Raw genomic sequence first — 16,843 nt, 5'->3', positions numbered from 1 at the left:
TCGGCTGTCATAAAAAGCACAGCCGCAACCTTTCTCAGTTTTTGAACCGTCGGCAAAAATCAAGGTAGCTCGCGACAATTCATTTGTTATATTGTTAAACAGTTGTCTATCATGTTGAGCTATGCCATTGAATGGAGGATATATTATCTCAATTTCTTGCATAAAGTCCAGAAAACTAAAGTTATTTGGAATTGGTGGTGATCGAAGGTTATTTGGGGTTTCCTTTAGTAAGGCTGCTGTGAGAGGAGGAGATGGCTTTTTTCGCCAGTAGTCTGCAGTTTGGTCAAGGACGAGCAAATTGGATATCTTGACGATTATGTGGTTTAAATTGTTAGTTTTAAGTTTGATTATGTATTTCTCAGCAAGGAACTGTCTCCGGATATATAAGGGAGGCTCGTTTGCTTCAACTTGCATTGCTAGCGTCGGTGTAGATATCATTGCTCCCGTACATGTCCTTAGAGCTTTGTTTTGAATTATATCTAGACGTTTTAGTTGAGATTTGGGAGCGTTCCCATATAAAAGGCAACCATAATCAAGACGTGCTCTGATGTAACTTTTATACATTAAAAGCGCTGTATGAATATCACAACCCCATCCCACCTTTGTTAACACTTTGAGTATGTTCAATGACTTTTCGCATTTTATTGTGAGGTAATTAATGTGCTCGTTCCATTTTAACTTGTTGTTGATAATCAATCCCAGATATCTGATAGACGTCCGTAGATTATATTCGACATTATCCAATCTGATGAAACCGGTAGGAATGTTCCTCTGTCTAGCAAACAGCACTACAGAAGACTTTTCTTTGCTCACTTCAAAGCCGTTATGTAAGAACCACTTATTTGATTCACTCACCGCAGTAGACATCTTGGCAACAACGCCATTTAACTCTTTGTCAGCAGCTAATAGGCATATGTCATCTGCATACTGTATGACCGTTACTTTGTTTCTAAATTGTTCGTGGATGTCGTGCGTATATACATTAAACAAGATAGGACTTAACGTTGAACCTTGTGGCAGTCCTAACGCTATTGTTCTGGGTCCTAAGAGGGTATTGTTGGGTGTTTTCAGATATATGGTTCTGTTTCTGAACAGGTTTGATATAATCCCAGCTGCTTTCTTAGGAATCCCGATTTTACACATTTTTTCCTCCAGTATGTCTAGGTCAACGTGATTGTATGCATCTTTAATGTCTAGAAAGAGGCCGCCCGTGTAATACTGGTGTGATAGATTAGTCTGAATTTCCGTGATTAGGTCAGATAACGCTTCCATGGTACCTTTATTTCTCCGAAATCCGTATTGCCTGGGTGGTAACGCAGGTGATCCTTCTAACCACCATTCGATCCTCGTTTTGATCATTCGTTCGAACGTTTTATACAAACACGATAGCAGGGAAATAGGGCGATATGATTTGAATTCGTTAGGGTTCTTGTTGGCCTTTAAAATAGGTGTCACCACAACTACTTTGAAGGATGCTACTTCTTGACCGTCACACCACATATTGTTATACGCTGATAACAGTAATTTCTTACACACCTCTGGCAAATATGGTATCATGTCGTAGGTAACATTATCGTGCCCAGGAGCTGTATTTTTTGTAGTTTTTAAGGCCCTGTTAAGTTCTATCGCTAAGAATGGTTTAAGTAAAGGGTTGTCGTTTGGGCCGACAACTTCTTTGGACGGTGCCTTTGCTACAGATGGTGGACTCATTGCGTCTAGGAATTCTTCCATACAACTGTGACTTGCAGATCTGTTTAAAGCCGTAACTCGGTTTAGTCTTTTAATCATATTCCACACATAGGAGGACGGGGTATTCTTATTTAATTTGCTACAAAAATTTTGCCAGCTCTCCCGTTTTTTGTATTTAAGGTATCGTTTCGAAAACGCAAAGGCCTCTTTGCATTTCACAAAATTCTCAAGTGTTCGATTCCTTTTATACTCCGTTAATCTTGCCTTTCTTTGATTGACAACCTTAGTGCAGTCGTCGTCCCACCATGGAGGAGGAGGTTTATCCTTAATAACAAAGGGATGTCGGATGGTAAAGATTTCGTCTGCTGTATCGGCGATGGTCTTAATAAGTAATTGCATTTTCCCATTGGCTGTATCAGGAATGGGAGTATTTCGAAGCTTATCACTCATGATGACCCGGAATCGTTCAAGGTTGCCTTTGTCCGTTTTCCAACGAGTGCTAGGGTAAATTTTGCTAATGTTGTTTCTCAATATTTTATATTCCATGAGAATGGGGTAATGGTCTGAGCAGAAGGTGTCATCTAAAATATTCCATTCGATTTTACCAGCAATATCTTTAGTCGCCAGTGTGATATCCACCACTGACGGGCCATAATTAGGTGGAGATATTCTGGTGGGCAATCCGTTATTCAAAAAAACACAATCCACATAATTGACTGCTTTTAAAAGCACATTTCCTGCGTTGTCAGTTTTACATGATCCAAAAGCTTGATTATGTGCGTTGAAATCTCCGCCTATAATGTAAGGGGGAGTTATTTGCGATATAAAGTCTGCGTAATCCGTATAGCTCATGGTGCTTTGCACTGTGCGGTATACTGATACTATTGACAAATTGTGCTTGGAAAGTCTAATGCCGCAAGCCATAAAATGGTCAAAATTATTAGTAAAATTGATTTTGCTGAATTGTAGGGATTTATCGACTAAGATAGCAACACCTCCGTATCCATCTGCTCTATCCTGTCTAACAACATCATAGTATTTAAAGTTGCAAAGGTAGTGGGGTTTGTACCAAGTTTCGGACAAGACGGCTATATTTACTTTGTGTACTGATAGCATGTTTTCAAGATTTTGTCGTTTGGCTACCGCCGACTGCGCATTCCACTGAATTATTGTTAAACCCATATTTGACGCCATTTTAAATTAAATAAAACTAAAAGTAAATAACGGGAAAAAAAACTGTACTTCCTTCTAATAAAAATCCGAATCGCTGAAGTCCTCCTGGGAGGACATCATGCTATCTTCTTGTGACAAATCCGACAATATGATTTCACTACTTGAATTCGCCAATCTTTGTAGTTTTAAGCAAAGCCGTTTAAGCCTGGCCTTTAACTTCGTTGTTTTAACTTGCTGAATGGTTTTGATTAGTATATTGAGAAGCGCCGATAAGTCGTTTGTATATTTTCCGGTAATCTCAGCTATGTTTTCTTGACCTTTCACTTCTACTACCCACTCACAGAATTTATCGTAGCTAATTAGTAACTCGGGAGAGTCGTCAAAAACATTTTTGAATTCAGGAAAGGACATGGAGTCCTCATTTGGGGTAGAAATTACGCCTTTCTTTTTACTCTTAGTTTTCGGTTTCTTAAAGGTTAGTTTTTCTGAGTAGCCGGCTGTACTTTTGACGTCTTGTGATCCCGTTGATGACGGTGGACCCCTCTTTTTCGGTGGACACCTGAGATCTACAACGACTGTACCGGTTGATGAAGGATTCATAAGGGAGGTGGGAGCGATTGGTTCACTAAATGGTTGAAGGTCGGTACTACTACGGACACTTTTATCCTGGGTGTCTTCTTGCGGTTCGTTGACTATTTCCCTATCTGTCGCAATTTCTGTTGAGTTTGTAGATGGTGAATGCCCAACTGAATTGGGGCATCTACTGGCAAGGTGCCCTTTGTTTTTGCAAGAGAAGCACCTCATTTCATCTGCCGATAGGAATACACGAAAGTAGTTGTCTTGGTAATTAATAAGAATGCTAGAGGGTAAGGTATCGTTATCATCCAATGCAACGTACGTGTATCGCCGAAAACTTAGCACATGAGCGTAATCTTTGTCACCGATTCCGGCATTAATACATGTGATACCCGAAACTAGTTTTAAATTTGCCCGTTTTAATTCTTCAGCTAGTACATCATTCGGGATACAAAACGAAACATTTGACAAAATGATTTTCTTTGCCGGTAAAACCAATCTACGTGCGGGAATAAAAACATTACCTACTGTAATGCCTTTATGATTAGCAATAAAGTCGTCAACAAGTGTCTTACTGCTTAAACATATGCACACTCTCGAGTTAGATACCCTAGATGCGTAAATCACATTTTTGGGCCCCACCAGGGTCCCCACAGAAATTACATAATCATTTTTGGATAACCGATCTATTGCTGGGAATAGAATTCCTTGTTCTCTGCTAGGAAATACATAACGATTCTTTTCCTTAACGACGGATGCAAAGGATTGCATATCGCGTTCAATATGTTCATTTGACAAGTTTTCAGAGTTGCCTAATTGAGCATTTACTTGATTGCCTCCTTGGCTAGAAGCAATCATAATTTCGGACACAATTGTACGGGACTGTTTAGCTTGATTCTCCATGTCAGAAAATCAAAAGCGTGTAGTAATAAACAACTCGCAATCGAGCCGATACGGGCTCCCACGTGCACACCAGTGCGCCGTGGAAACCTTTGCTTAACTAATCTACTGCAAAATAATAATAAGAGGAATCTAATCAATACGACTTATCTTTGTACTCGTCTTTGTATAAAATACGGGTGTTGGTTTACTGCTAACAGAACTGAAACTCTTATCACTATGAGCACTCGTAATACCTGTTACTATGAGCACGGAAAACTTTTAGTGAAAATTTGAATTCTCTAGCTATTTTAGTTGTTGAGATCTCACGCGGACAGCCGGCCTTGCCAGCCATAGCCCATAACGAATAAATTAGCGTATTTTTTCAAAAAATGCGCTAAAATAGAAACACAAAATACACCATAATCCGCTTATAAAAAATGAAAATATCCAGCCAACGTGACCAATGCAACTAAAACTATATGGGAATGCTACAGTTAATCGGCTTGTTAAACAATAGGGGGGTTGCAGGGGCGGATTTAGAATTTGTTCTAGGAAGGGGCGCATACAGTTTTCGAAAGTTAATATATTTAAAAAAAAACATTTATTATACTTATAAAACTCGGCGCCCAAAGACGCCTGGTACGTAAAACTTCCGACTTGTCACTGAAAATTCACTTCTCGTCCTTGATAAACAGTATACATCGACCATGACTACAAAGGGAAAAGACGAAGAAAAAAAGTTCATTTTAGAATGTATCGAGGTGTATCGGAGCTTACCTGCGTTGTGGAATATCAAAAGTAAGTGGGTGTACTATTTCTTTCTTTAAACCAATCCTTTATCCAACACCTGTAGTAATGGACGTTCCACAAGGGTCGGTGTTGGGACCTCTTTTGTTCATTATATACACTCCCACCCTCCGCCCTATACTTTAGGAGCTGGTGAACATTTTGAGTTCCCTATCGTTTATGAAAAAATGTCTGATTTTATTCTGGATTTCAGTACTTTTAGAGCGAACGCTTGTTTGGCGGGGTGGGGGGGGGGGCTCTTGACATTATATCTTTAAGCTTTCTATATGAACCATGTACCAGATGGACAACACACCCTACAATAAATAAATAAATAGCCGGAAAACAGGGTATCTTTTCACAAAGAGGACTTATTGTAAGTAACAAAAAATCAGCAGACGAAAATTATTGTTTCGATGTCCTGGGTTACTATGACAAATGAATAGTTAGTGCATCGAAATTTGGCCCCAAATAAGTGGAAGAAATTCGCAAACCGCTCTCAAGATGTTCCTCAGTCATTCTGTTCATAAATTTGTTTTTACGAATATAGATTCCAGCGGGCCGAATCGAACCATGGTGCGGGCCGCTATTTCCCCATCTCTGGGTTATACCTTCTCTCTCTTCGTCATGTATTTGCGCCTCAGTTTCTGTCAGTTAAACAATCTTCAAGTCAGTCGATGGTCATCGTCGTTGCTTACAAAATCACTTTTGGCTATTTTCAAAAGCACTCCAGAATATTATTGGCAGGTGTGACGCTGCCGCCCCTACTAAAGTGGCGCCCGGGGCGGACCGCCCCTCCACCCCCCTTCGCTACGCCACTGCCTCAACGACTTGTTACAACTTAACTTAAAAATAAACCCATTAAAATCCTCTGTAATCATCTTTGGAGGAGCAAAAGAAAGAGAGGTCTGGAAAGATGATATAATTACAAAAGTGGGCGATGAAATTCTACCAATTAAAGATGATGTGAAAGTTCTTGGGTTAGAAATTGATTTCAAGTTGAGATTTAAATCACATGTTTCAAATAGGATAAGAAAAGCGTACTCAAATTTAAAATTAATTTTTAATCAACGTTCTGTACTTAATCAACAAATGAAAATTTCGTTTTGTAACTCACTTGTCCTGTTACAGTTTCTGAGTTTGTGTATTGTGTGTGTACGGACCATGTTTGGATACTTATGATTCCAATAGAATCAAAAAAATTCAAAATTCCTGTTTGAGACTAATTATGGAATAAGAAAGCATTATCATATATCAAACAAATTAAAAAAAAACCGGATTGCTAAATATGAAAAATCATAGATATGTGCATGACATGGTCTTATACCATAAAGTGGTAACAATAAATGAACCTGTTTATTTATATAACAAAATTACAATTTATAACCCTAGATTCGTTAAGTTAATTATACCACCAATTCATAAAACGGCATTATATGAAAGATCATTTTCATACAATATTTCTAAAAAATATAACGCTGTAAGCAATATTTTTAAAAACATACCCTTCGGGAAATTAAAGAAGGCACTCCGTAACATTGTTTTTGGTAGGCAAACGTTTGAGTTGAGTTCAATTTTATATACAATTATATATAATTATATATTTATATTATTTATATTTTATATATAATTATTTGTTTATTTATTTTTTTTCCATACATTTTGTATTTCATATAAAGTTATTTATGTATTGTTTCCCATTACCAAGTAATTCTTTATTTTTCTGTTTCCAATTAAATTGGATTGATAGGTATGAAATAAGTAATTAAAGTTTTTTCTTGAGGTTATCGATTTCGCTACCTTTATTATAGCATCTTCGGACCTTTGCTGTAATATAAGTGCATATGAATTCTTGTTTGTTGGGTTACATTATTATCTTACTGTCAAATTAGTTAAAATAAGAAATACAATTAAACATCGAATTCGAATGATCGTGGTTGTGGTTGATTAATGATTATGTTTCGAATTCGAATACACAACAAACAAGAATTCATATGTACTTATATTAAAGCAAAGGTGCGAAGATGCTATAATAAAGGTAGCGAAATCGAAATTCAAGAAATAGTATATTATATACTGAGGAACTAAAGTGTGTGTTTTAATCCCGAGGGTGCAGATGGTTGCCCGAAACGTAGCTGACGGCAACAAGCACCCGAGGGATTAGGACGCACTTTAGTCTTGTGGTATATACGCTATTTTTTGTACTCCGGTAATCAGCTACGGCAATTTCAATGTTAAAGTGCAAATTTGAAAGAAAAAATTTGATTGATTGTAGAATCAATATACCTGGTAATGTCAAATTGTGACCGTATAACGATAAATGTCAGTTTGATTTAAAGATTCTAGTTTAAAACTACGGCGTTCAAATGATCGTTTAAAACTCTGAAGAACAAACTATAAGGAAACCTACCGCCTTCCAAATTCAAAAAGATATATGGAAAACGGTATAATAAGTGTAAAATATGATGCAAGAATAAATATGTACAATACAGGTCACCATTAATCATTAAATTGTGTTTGACAATTCAGTGTGTACTGTCACTTTTTGTACCGCGTCGCGTTTTTCTGCCTCCGGGAGAAAAAATTGCACTTTAGTCCCTTAAATGAATGACAAAACACGTTGATTTAGTCCACGGAGTACAAAAAATACTATTATTATTATCCACTCGCGCTTCTTCTTATTATTCCACATCTTGACTGCACATAGTGCACAAGTATCACTCGCGAACTAATTATTGAACAATACCACGGCCATTGCACAAAATATTGTACAACATATTGACGTAAATATTGATCGTGTAGGGGCCGCTTTATTACTGACTGTGATTTTGATCCATATGAATTGCTAATGAAAAGAAAATTAAGAATACACCTTCCTAGTAGGTACTTCCTAGTAAAGCTTGAGGAATGTGTAGATACCTACCAGCTCCCTGTTTAAGAGAGGAAAAGCGAATGGAGAGACTTGAAATAAATTATAATCAAATAGATCAAACCAAAGAACTCTGTATGGGTAATAGATTTTCGTAGATAGAAGTAGGGATATATAATCGGCCGAGGAGCCTCTTTCATATTAGTACAATGTAAATGTAGACAATCAAATTTGTAGAAGAAATCGGGAGAAGTTAGTGTGCATGTGCATCCTATAAGGAAATTAAGCATAGTAATTCTGTTATTGATGAAAGTTATACGAATATTCAAGAGGTGCAAATACCAGTAAATGATACTAGATACTGAAAAAACCGAATATGGTAAAAAATCCTTCAAAACCACCGATCCTGTGAAAAGTAGAAATACTTAAACCTGCTTGGCTAAGAGGTTTTTGTTTGTTCTTAAAGTTGGCAGGAGGGGGCTGTTATACTAAATAATCACCCTAGTAGTAAGTTGGTGAGGTAGGACTGTGCTGTGAGTTCAACTAAAGAAGATAATAACACGATTGAATAAGAATAAAATGTTTGACGAAATGAATCCCTTTTTCTTCAGGCCTATTCGACGACGCCGACGGCAGAGACAGTCATAATACAGAAATGATCTTACATTAATTTGATTATTGAGTGAAATTAAGTGTATTTACTTCATACATTGAGGATAAGAAGATATAGCTTAAGAGAGTCATCTATCGACACGATTACCTCACTACGTCGGGAGTGATCTATTTCTGGAGCCTATTTTTCCATTTAAGGCATCACGGTCGATCGCAAAAAATGCGCGAAATATCAGAATTTTAAATTGGCGCGTTTTACGGCGGCAGGCGTCGTTAAAAACTAGCGCCATCATTGATTAAACGGATCAGTCGCGTACGGAAATTGGGAAAAGCATAAAAAAATAACGGAGCGCGAGCGTCAAAGGCGGCGGTGAATTTAATACATTTATTGGCGCGTCCGGTAGTGTCGTCGCAGTGGGGGAGGAGGTCGTGTGCGTAAGGAGTTAATGAAGAGTGCCAGTCCAAATTTAAAATTGACATAGTGGCCTATATTCGTCTTACGTTATGCAAAGTTTCGATACGCGTATTATCGTGCATAGCGCAGTAAAGGATTTTTGCGTCACAGTCGTCGCACTGATGATGCACGGATTGCATCCAATCACAGCGATTGTTTTGTCTCTTCCATCAGGGTAGTTAGCGCAGTCGTGCTCCTCTACGGCGACGTTAGTCGAACAGGACCGACCACGTACTCTGCTCCTCTACGTCTATACTCGTCAGTATCGTGTTGATAGTGTGGCAGAACGAACAAAACCGGGAGCCCGCTAATCCATCCCGGTCTCTATTTACCTTTAGTTTAGTCGTAGTTCGAGATCTATCATAGAGTTTGTTATGGAGCCTCAAAACCAGGAGATTGTAGCTAGTGGTTCCCCGGCTGAAGTTCCAAACGATCCAGGGTAGGTTTGACCTCACACAGAGTACCCCCTTAACTGTTGGAAATATTCGGTATTTGCCGTTCGGTGAATTAAAGTGGTGTTTTTTAATAGTTTTTCTAAGGCTGTCACGCAGATGCCGATATTACCCGGTTAAATCACGCGCCATGTCACGCTCATAACCTACCCTCGTGGTCTCCACTTACTCCCCCAATGCTACAACAAATTTTCTGTTTTTGTTACAGAAAAATGTTTATCGGTGGCCTCAGCTGGCAAACTAGTCCAGGTAAGCACGTGATCAAATATTTGCGTTCGCATGTTTTGAGAGGTGCTGCAGGTGCGTTAATTGTGCGCGTCGCGTAAAAAAGTGTCGAAATTTCGGGAGTAAATAAATCGGAGTGGCAGTGTAAACAAACCTCTTCGTTCTCATGGGCAACCTAAGTGGATGGGAGATATTTTTATCTGGAATGCACATCGTCGGATGCTTTTGGTATATTCTTGAACTCATTAGAATAGCAGCAGTTCGCAATCTAATCCTGATTGATTATGACCAAATTAGGGCTAGCTTGCCGCCCCGCCGCTCGCAGGATGTCAATTTAAAGCATTATAATAGTTTTTATTCCAACTACGTTGTTCGTTCAACTGACAGTTCCTTTGCGGGCAACGTCCATGACGAGAAAAAAACGATTCTTAAAAGAGAATCGTGAGCAACCGAGCGAACAAAGTTGATAAGTCGTAAATCTAATGTCATTCTGGTATTACGACGTTCTACTAATGCATTACGTCACTTCCTACGGTATTAGAGGGTTGCGAGCTCCTGTTTTAAGATCCGGTCACGTATAAAAATCGGTCATCTTTAACGACCTCACATTTTTCCCTACAATTGGCATTGTGACAATTTAAATCTGTCGATACACGTTTTTACTTGTCTAATTGATGAAGCTGCCAAAGCTCCAGTCATTGGAAAAATAAGCAAACTTCCTTGATTTGTATCTAACGATGACCTGTTTATACGTAAACACCGAGCTCCATATTTAGTTCCGAGTGCAATTATCTTCTCTACGCATTAGAATTCCACTACCACCAGACTTTCATTTTAGTTTCGGCCCATTCATTATTGAAAAAAACTGCTCTGTTTCGGAACAATAAATACAAAACCTCTATTTCAAAATATATTCCAGGTAGTTGCGCAATTTGCAATTTCTCACTGTATTTTCGCAATTGTCAGCGTCTACGAATGAAATGAATTAGCATCAAATGCTAAACTTTTGCATACGTAGACGAGTAAATATTCAACCTCGTGTCTTTTGATTTTCGATCTCGTCTTGCTCATTTGACACTGTGAATAATAATTTGTTATTTTCTATAGGCAGCCAACCCGTATAAGTAAGCACCCCAATATTAAACGAAGAAAGGAAGTATTAAAGTAGGTGGGCGCGACTACGTTTATATTGATGAAGAATATTTTGTACATTTTTATTTTATTATTTTCTTTTATTTTCGTTAACACTACAACGCAAATAAAATTTATTTTTTCGTGCAGTTGGTTTGGTACTTACTAATTTATCAACCCTAGTAATTCTATTTATCAAACGTTTTGTAATTCTATGAAGATAAAACCAGAAGCAGTTATTTATTTCGTGTGTTATTGACCAAGCAACAATCAGAATTTCGACTGTGATGTAAAAGTATTTTTTTCTTTTAACACAAACGATTCAAACAAATAAAACTGATTTGTTTGTGTTATTGAATTTTACTAATTTATCAAACCCTGCTGATTCTATTATCAAACACTGTGTAATTCTTTGAAGATAAATCACCAATGTCCAATAGGTGCAAATCGTATAGCGTACAGCCTACTCGGGCTCAATTTTGTACGTTATTTTAGTAAAGGAGACTCTGAAGCTGATACAGAGGATGACTGGAAGACTGTCAGATACTCAAATTTTTTATAATAACTGAAGAAAGATGTTTAATATACCTGCAACACAGCTGTTGTTTCATCTGGTTCTTTGAGGTCTTGCAACTCAACATGATTTATCGTAGACCTACCAACTAGTACGCTCGGAACAAGCCGCAATAGCCATGATTTTCTTAGAGAGAGGAACTGCTGGATTTATTTGGACGAGGAACGCATTTTCTAGGTGCCCAAGATATCGATTTGATCGCCTCGCTAGAACTATTTAATGCATATTTAGGTACAGTCATTGATCCAATGCATATTAAACTAAATATACGACATATCTCCGAGTTCTCGCTGGTAGCCAGCCAATGAAATCGCCTGCACTTACCGGGAAATTCCTCAGGATGATACAAAAATCACTCGCAGGAGATTCCGAGGGAGATTCATTCGTTACGTAATCCCCCGCATAATCCCCTGAAATCTGCTGGTAATATGAATTTTGAAACGCGCACAGTTGCAGAAGGCGTATAGGGAAGGAAATCCCTTGATTTTTAGTGCAATCGATAGAATTTCGGAATCCGAATATTGTAACGGCAGTTGCAGAAACCACAAGAAAACCAGAAGCTTTCTGCAATCGGTGTAGTGAAAATTTAAATGGAATCTTACAGGAACACAATGAAAATTGAAATTGCTTTACAATCACACCGAAATCTCCATAAATCGGACACAAATTCGTTACAGCCGATGAAGTGTTTCTGCAACACCCTAAAATCAAATGCGGAATTCGAAATTTGAACCGGTCGCAGTCGCAGAAATCATGGCGGTGGAAATTCCCTTGATCTTTAGGGAAGTCGGTAGAAGCCGCCATCTTCAGCAAGGTTCAGAATTGTGAAAGGATTTCTGCTATAACGAAATCTACGAACTACAGTAGTTTCTGTAGGAAGCCAATGAAATCGCATAGAAATCGTTCGTAGTCGATGCAGTCTTTACGTTACTGACTGAAGTATAATTCGAAAAAAGAAGTATTTCATTCTAGGCAAAGCCACCAAGAGACTGAGGGTATAATCGAGGGTATAACGGACTCACTTGCGATTGGGATGAGCTTTTGCATATCATTTGACGTGGAAGTTAGATCGTATTCTGACGCATACGTCTTCTCAAATTGTTCCATAAGTCTAGAACGTAAAATAATGCGTGCGTGGCCCGTCAAAAAAGCACCCCGCAAAACAGCCTCGTCAAAATAGCCCAAAATACCGGCTCAGTTTGTACATATAGGGATTTATGTACCTATGCGTCTTACTTATGTTGGCAAAATAGACCCAGTGGCGTGGTATGCCCAAATGGCGTCTAGAGCCAAGCATTAAAATTGCGCCCCTTGGTAAATTCGTTAATATAAAACAAGATACGAAGAATCGCATACGATTTTCAAAAGGGGAATTCTTCGTGCACCGCTCGAACCTAATTAAATCAGCTCGCATTCGAAAACACGACTTTTAATCCGGCTATCTCTTCCCGTTCTTGAGTTAGACAAGGAACAGTCGGACGGACAGACAGAACCATCACATAGGGGAATTTTTTCTCTCGACAAATTCCCCTAAAAAGCAGATACACTTCTGGAGGTTGTATTAACTTTGAGGTGACGCTTCGACGTTACGTACAACACGTTCCGCCGGTGCTTGCTCTCACTCTTTTTGAAGTAATGGGTTAGGAGGCATAAAGGTTCGTGTCGGCGACTTTAAATGACAGAATGGTCACGCTATTTGAACATCAGATGGCAGCCCCAGATGTCAAATGCAGCTGTAACACGGATGAGAATAACCCTACGTTACAATACGTGAACAATAGGACCTGGGGCGCCTCCGCGATGGAGAACAGAGGTGTTGTAGTTCTACGTACGCTATCACTGAACAGTTGAACCAAGAAGTGTCTTCTTCACTATGAGGAACAGAAGTCGAGTGAATTTTTAAGGTCATCGTACCCTGATTACAGGGACGCCGGAGGCTGGTTACTCAAACTTGCTTTAAGCTTAAATAACAATCGATCGATCGGGATTAATTAAAAGCACACAAACTAAAGTAGATGCTCCCCTATTGTGGTTTATTTTGATTTTTACATTTAATAATTGGCGATTTTAGCGCCCTCTTTTGAACGGCGCCCAGGACACGTCTTACCTCTGAATAAACATTACAATAGGTTTACAAAATAACCCAGAATGCAGAACCCCTAAATAAAATAACCTAAAACCGGAAAACCAAAGAATAATCCTCGGAATAATCACAAAAATAAATTCAGCGTGATGTTATATCTCCGTACTACGTGAAATTCCTCTGAGGTAGTCCATAACAACCGAGTTGTCATAATTTTCGGTCAGTGCTTCCAGTTTTCGAATTATCTGCGCATAATTACGTTTCCAGGTGTGTACTATTTCAACATGATCCTGTTCTTTCTTAAACTGATCGATGAGTTTATAAACAGACGGATGGTGACAGTTCAAAGTTTATTGGAAAGTACGATGGCAACCTTCGACTGAACTATTAGTACGTGGAAGTCCATGTGCAACTCTGTTCTAAACATTCCAGACTGCAATTGCGAAACAAGGGCCACCTCTTTGATTTCGCTGAATTCGTCCTATATAAGTATTTTCGCAGCAGTCCACTTTGGGCAGTTCTCAACTAATTCTTCGAAGGCCATCGTTCTCAAAGATAAAAGCCTTTTGGTATCCTGGCGCACATTTTCATTATTTAGATAATCCTCTGTTAAATTGCATCGTTGTACTCTTCTCCACAGAGACTGTCCTAGATGAAATAAGCACACAACAATTTCTACACCATTAAACACGTGTTTTGGATAGCTTTTTCAAAATCTGATAACACTTATTGGATTAAGCGTTATCTTCCAAAAGTTTTTAAAATACACGTCTTGTACATACAATACAGGCATACAGGTGTTTTTGACCAATGCGTGGATAGTTCTGGCGCAACTTTAAAAGTTCCATTAACATTCAGATGTTCAGATTTTGTTCTGTACCAATCATAAATATGCGATTAGGGTCCTGAATCCCATAAAACAAAATTCGCATTTCTGGAAGTAGTTTGCAAAGCTGCAGGAATTGTAATATCAGCAACAACCATTGGATTGGAATACGGCCGCTCTGTACGTTTTCTAACCATTTCAGTTGCTCTTTGGGATGCGGTATATACGAATTGATATGCCCCTACTGCTAATCCATTGCTGTATATGATCTGCCGAGGGTTTCTACACAATTTGCTGCATTTCTGCAACACATTTAACTAGCATGTTCTTTTCTGGATTTAGAGTGTGGTTATGTTCTGATCGTTCTCTGAACACTTAATCGTCCACGGCAGTTTAGAGCCTCTAGAGAAGCTATCCAAAACACATGCCCAATTATTTACGAGACCTTTATATATGCATTTCAAACTCCGAGTCAATCTCATTACGAGCTAAGCGATTATTTAATTTCACTGATGCCTTGCAATTGTACCAAGTTAATGACCAGTTAATTAATAACCAGAAAATCTATTAAGTATGTACCACTATTAGAAACGTAAAATTTATAATTACAATATTGTTATCAAAGCTACTTTATAAATCGATATAATACAATATAATTAATCTGTATGCATAAAAACAACTCTAATCTCAACTGAAACCCAAAGGAATGTCTCAAGTGGCACGCCACTGGACTAATACATGTACCTAGGCGAATTCATTCGATGCTTATAATGGATTACTACACCCACTTTTGAAATGGACTTTGATAATTTCTGCAATTTCTGAATTATTGGAATAACATACATACAGGGTGGCCATTTGAAAACGAAACAGAGCCTATTTTGGGGACCTCAAAATGTTTACGAAAAAATCCTTGTACCCGTCAATTTTTGATCCAAGAGCGAACCATTTTTTTGCTAGTTTCACCCCTCTGGGGATAAAGCCATAGCGGGGGTGACAAGTGCCCCCAAAATTTTAAATCGAATGGGGGGTCGAGCGATACCTTATTTTGAAGGTATTTTTATGTAGATTATAACTTTTAAGATTTAAATCAATTTTATTGTAAGTGCTTAAAGCTAAAATCAATCAAGTAAATGTTGAAAATGTTGGTCTTCGACTTCCATACTTCCCGTACATTTTGCAGTCCGGGGAACGAGGAGGCCATTCAATAGCTCCTCTTCTTCCAATCCATTGTCCTGGAAACGTTTGGTCCAAATATTGACCCTGACCCTTGCAGCGTAGTGGGGTGGCGCACCATCTTGCTGAAATACTAGACGATTTTCCAAGTACTCGTTGTTATTTTCTAGTATCTCCACTAATGCTGGATGAATCGTATTTTCTAATAACTCCAGGTACATCTCTCCTGTTAGACTGCCAGGTAAAAAGAATTGGCCTACGATATGGTTACCAAAAATGCCAGCCCAAACATTCAATTTTTCGGGACGTTGTGTATGCACCTCACGATCATCCATTTCACGTTCACGTTTTTATTAGCCACAGACCTAGTTTCCCTAAATTTTTAACCAATTCCAAGATGTACTTACGATGGACCTGTCGATTCTGGTGGTGCAGATTAAAGAGCTGGGCAGTTCTATTCGAATTTTCATTGTTCGCAAAACAAAGAGAAATTATTTCAACTCTTTCAGCAAGTGAATTATCATTATTCAATGTAACGATTTTGCAAGTAAATAACTTTAAAGTGCTATTTGTCACTACTTGATTTGACAACAACAATTTACAATCACTAATTGTGAATTTCCGTTGCAGAGTTGGCATAGCCACCCACAGGTATTAAAAAGAAAAAAAAACACCAACAAAAAGGGCGGTTCAGAATGTAGGAGAACAACATTTTTTGTATTTATTGTTGTATTAATTTTTGTTATTTAACTAATTTATTTACAAGCATTTTTTTTCATAAGTAAATGTTGACACGTTTTTGTAACTTTTATTAGCCCCGGTATCGGCTAGGCAAATTAGTAGCGATTTATAACTTAAGGGTTATAATCCACATAAAAATACCTTCAAAATAAGGTATCACTCGACCCCCCATTCGATTTAAAATTTTGGGCGCGATCGTCACCCCCGTAGGGCTTTGTCCCTAGGGGGGCGAAACCAGCAAAAAAATGGTTCCCCCTTTAAACAAAAATTGACGGGTCCGAGGACTTTTTCGTACTTCAATGTTTTGAGGTTCCCAAAATAGGCTCTGTTTCGTTTTCAAATGGCCACCCTGTATATGGAGACTGCTATGACGGGGCTATTTTGTGTGCAGGTTGTTTCGTTAGGGCTATTTTGGCCGGGTTGTTTTGACGGAGTGCCAAAATAATGTCTTCTATCCAGGAAAATTCGCATTCAAACCTCTTGAGAATAAAGTTCAATGCGGGGCTCAATGTCAAAGAATTTATTTACTCATGCATGAACAAGACTTTCACACAATCTTGTGTCTTTTGCTTTTTGTACTCATTTGACATGAAT

General features: G+C 38.3%; 2 protein-coding genes across 3 annotated transcripts in view; one reads left to right on the top strand and one right to left on the bottom strand.

Annotated features, from left to right (window-relative positions):
* The window catches only part of LOC116176514 (origin recognition complex subunit 5-like), a 566,782-nt gene that overhangs the window by 150,313 nt on the left and 399,626 nt on the right, over positions 1 to 16,843 (bottom strand). The gene's annotated exons all lie outside the window — the stretch shown is intronic.
* The window catches only part of LOC116175600, a 137,014-nt gene continuing 129,097 nt past the window's right edge, over positions 8,927 to 16,843 (top strand). The window contains exons 1-2 of the mRNA XM_031493791.1: positions 8,927 to 9,480; positions 9,702 to 9,742. Coding sequence (XP_031349651.1) covers positions 9,416 to 9,480; positions 9,702 to 9,742 — 106 coding nt within the window. The 5' untranslated portion in view covers positions 8,927 to 9,415. The remainder of the gene's footprint in view (positions 9,481 to 9,701; positions 9,743 to 16,843) is intronic.

Source organism: Photinus pyralis, unplaced genomic scaffold (genome assembly GCF_008802855.1).
Source record: "Photinus pyralis isolate 1611_PpyrPB1 unplaced genomic scaffold, Ppyr1.3 Ppyr1.4_LG7, whole genome shotgun sequence".
NCBI lineage: Eukaryota > Metazoa > Arthropoda > Insecta > Coleoptera > Lampyridae > Photinus > Photinus pyralis.
This window is presented reverse-complemented; position numbering and strand designations above follow the sequence as displayed.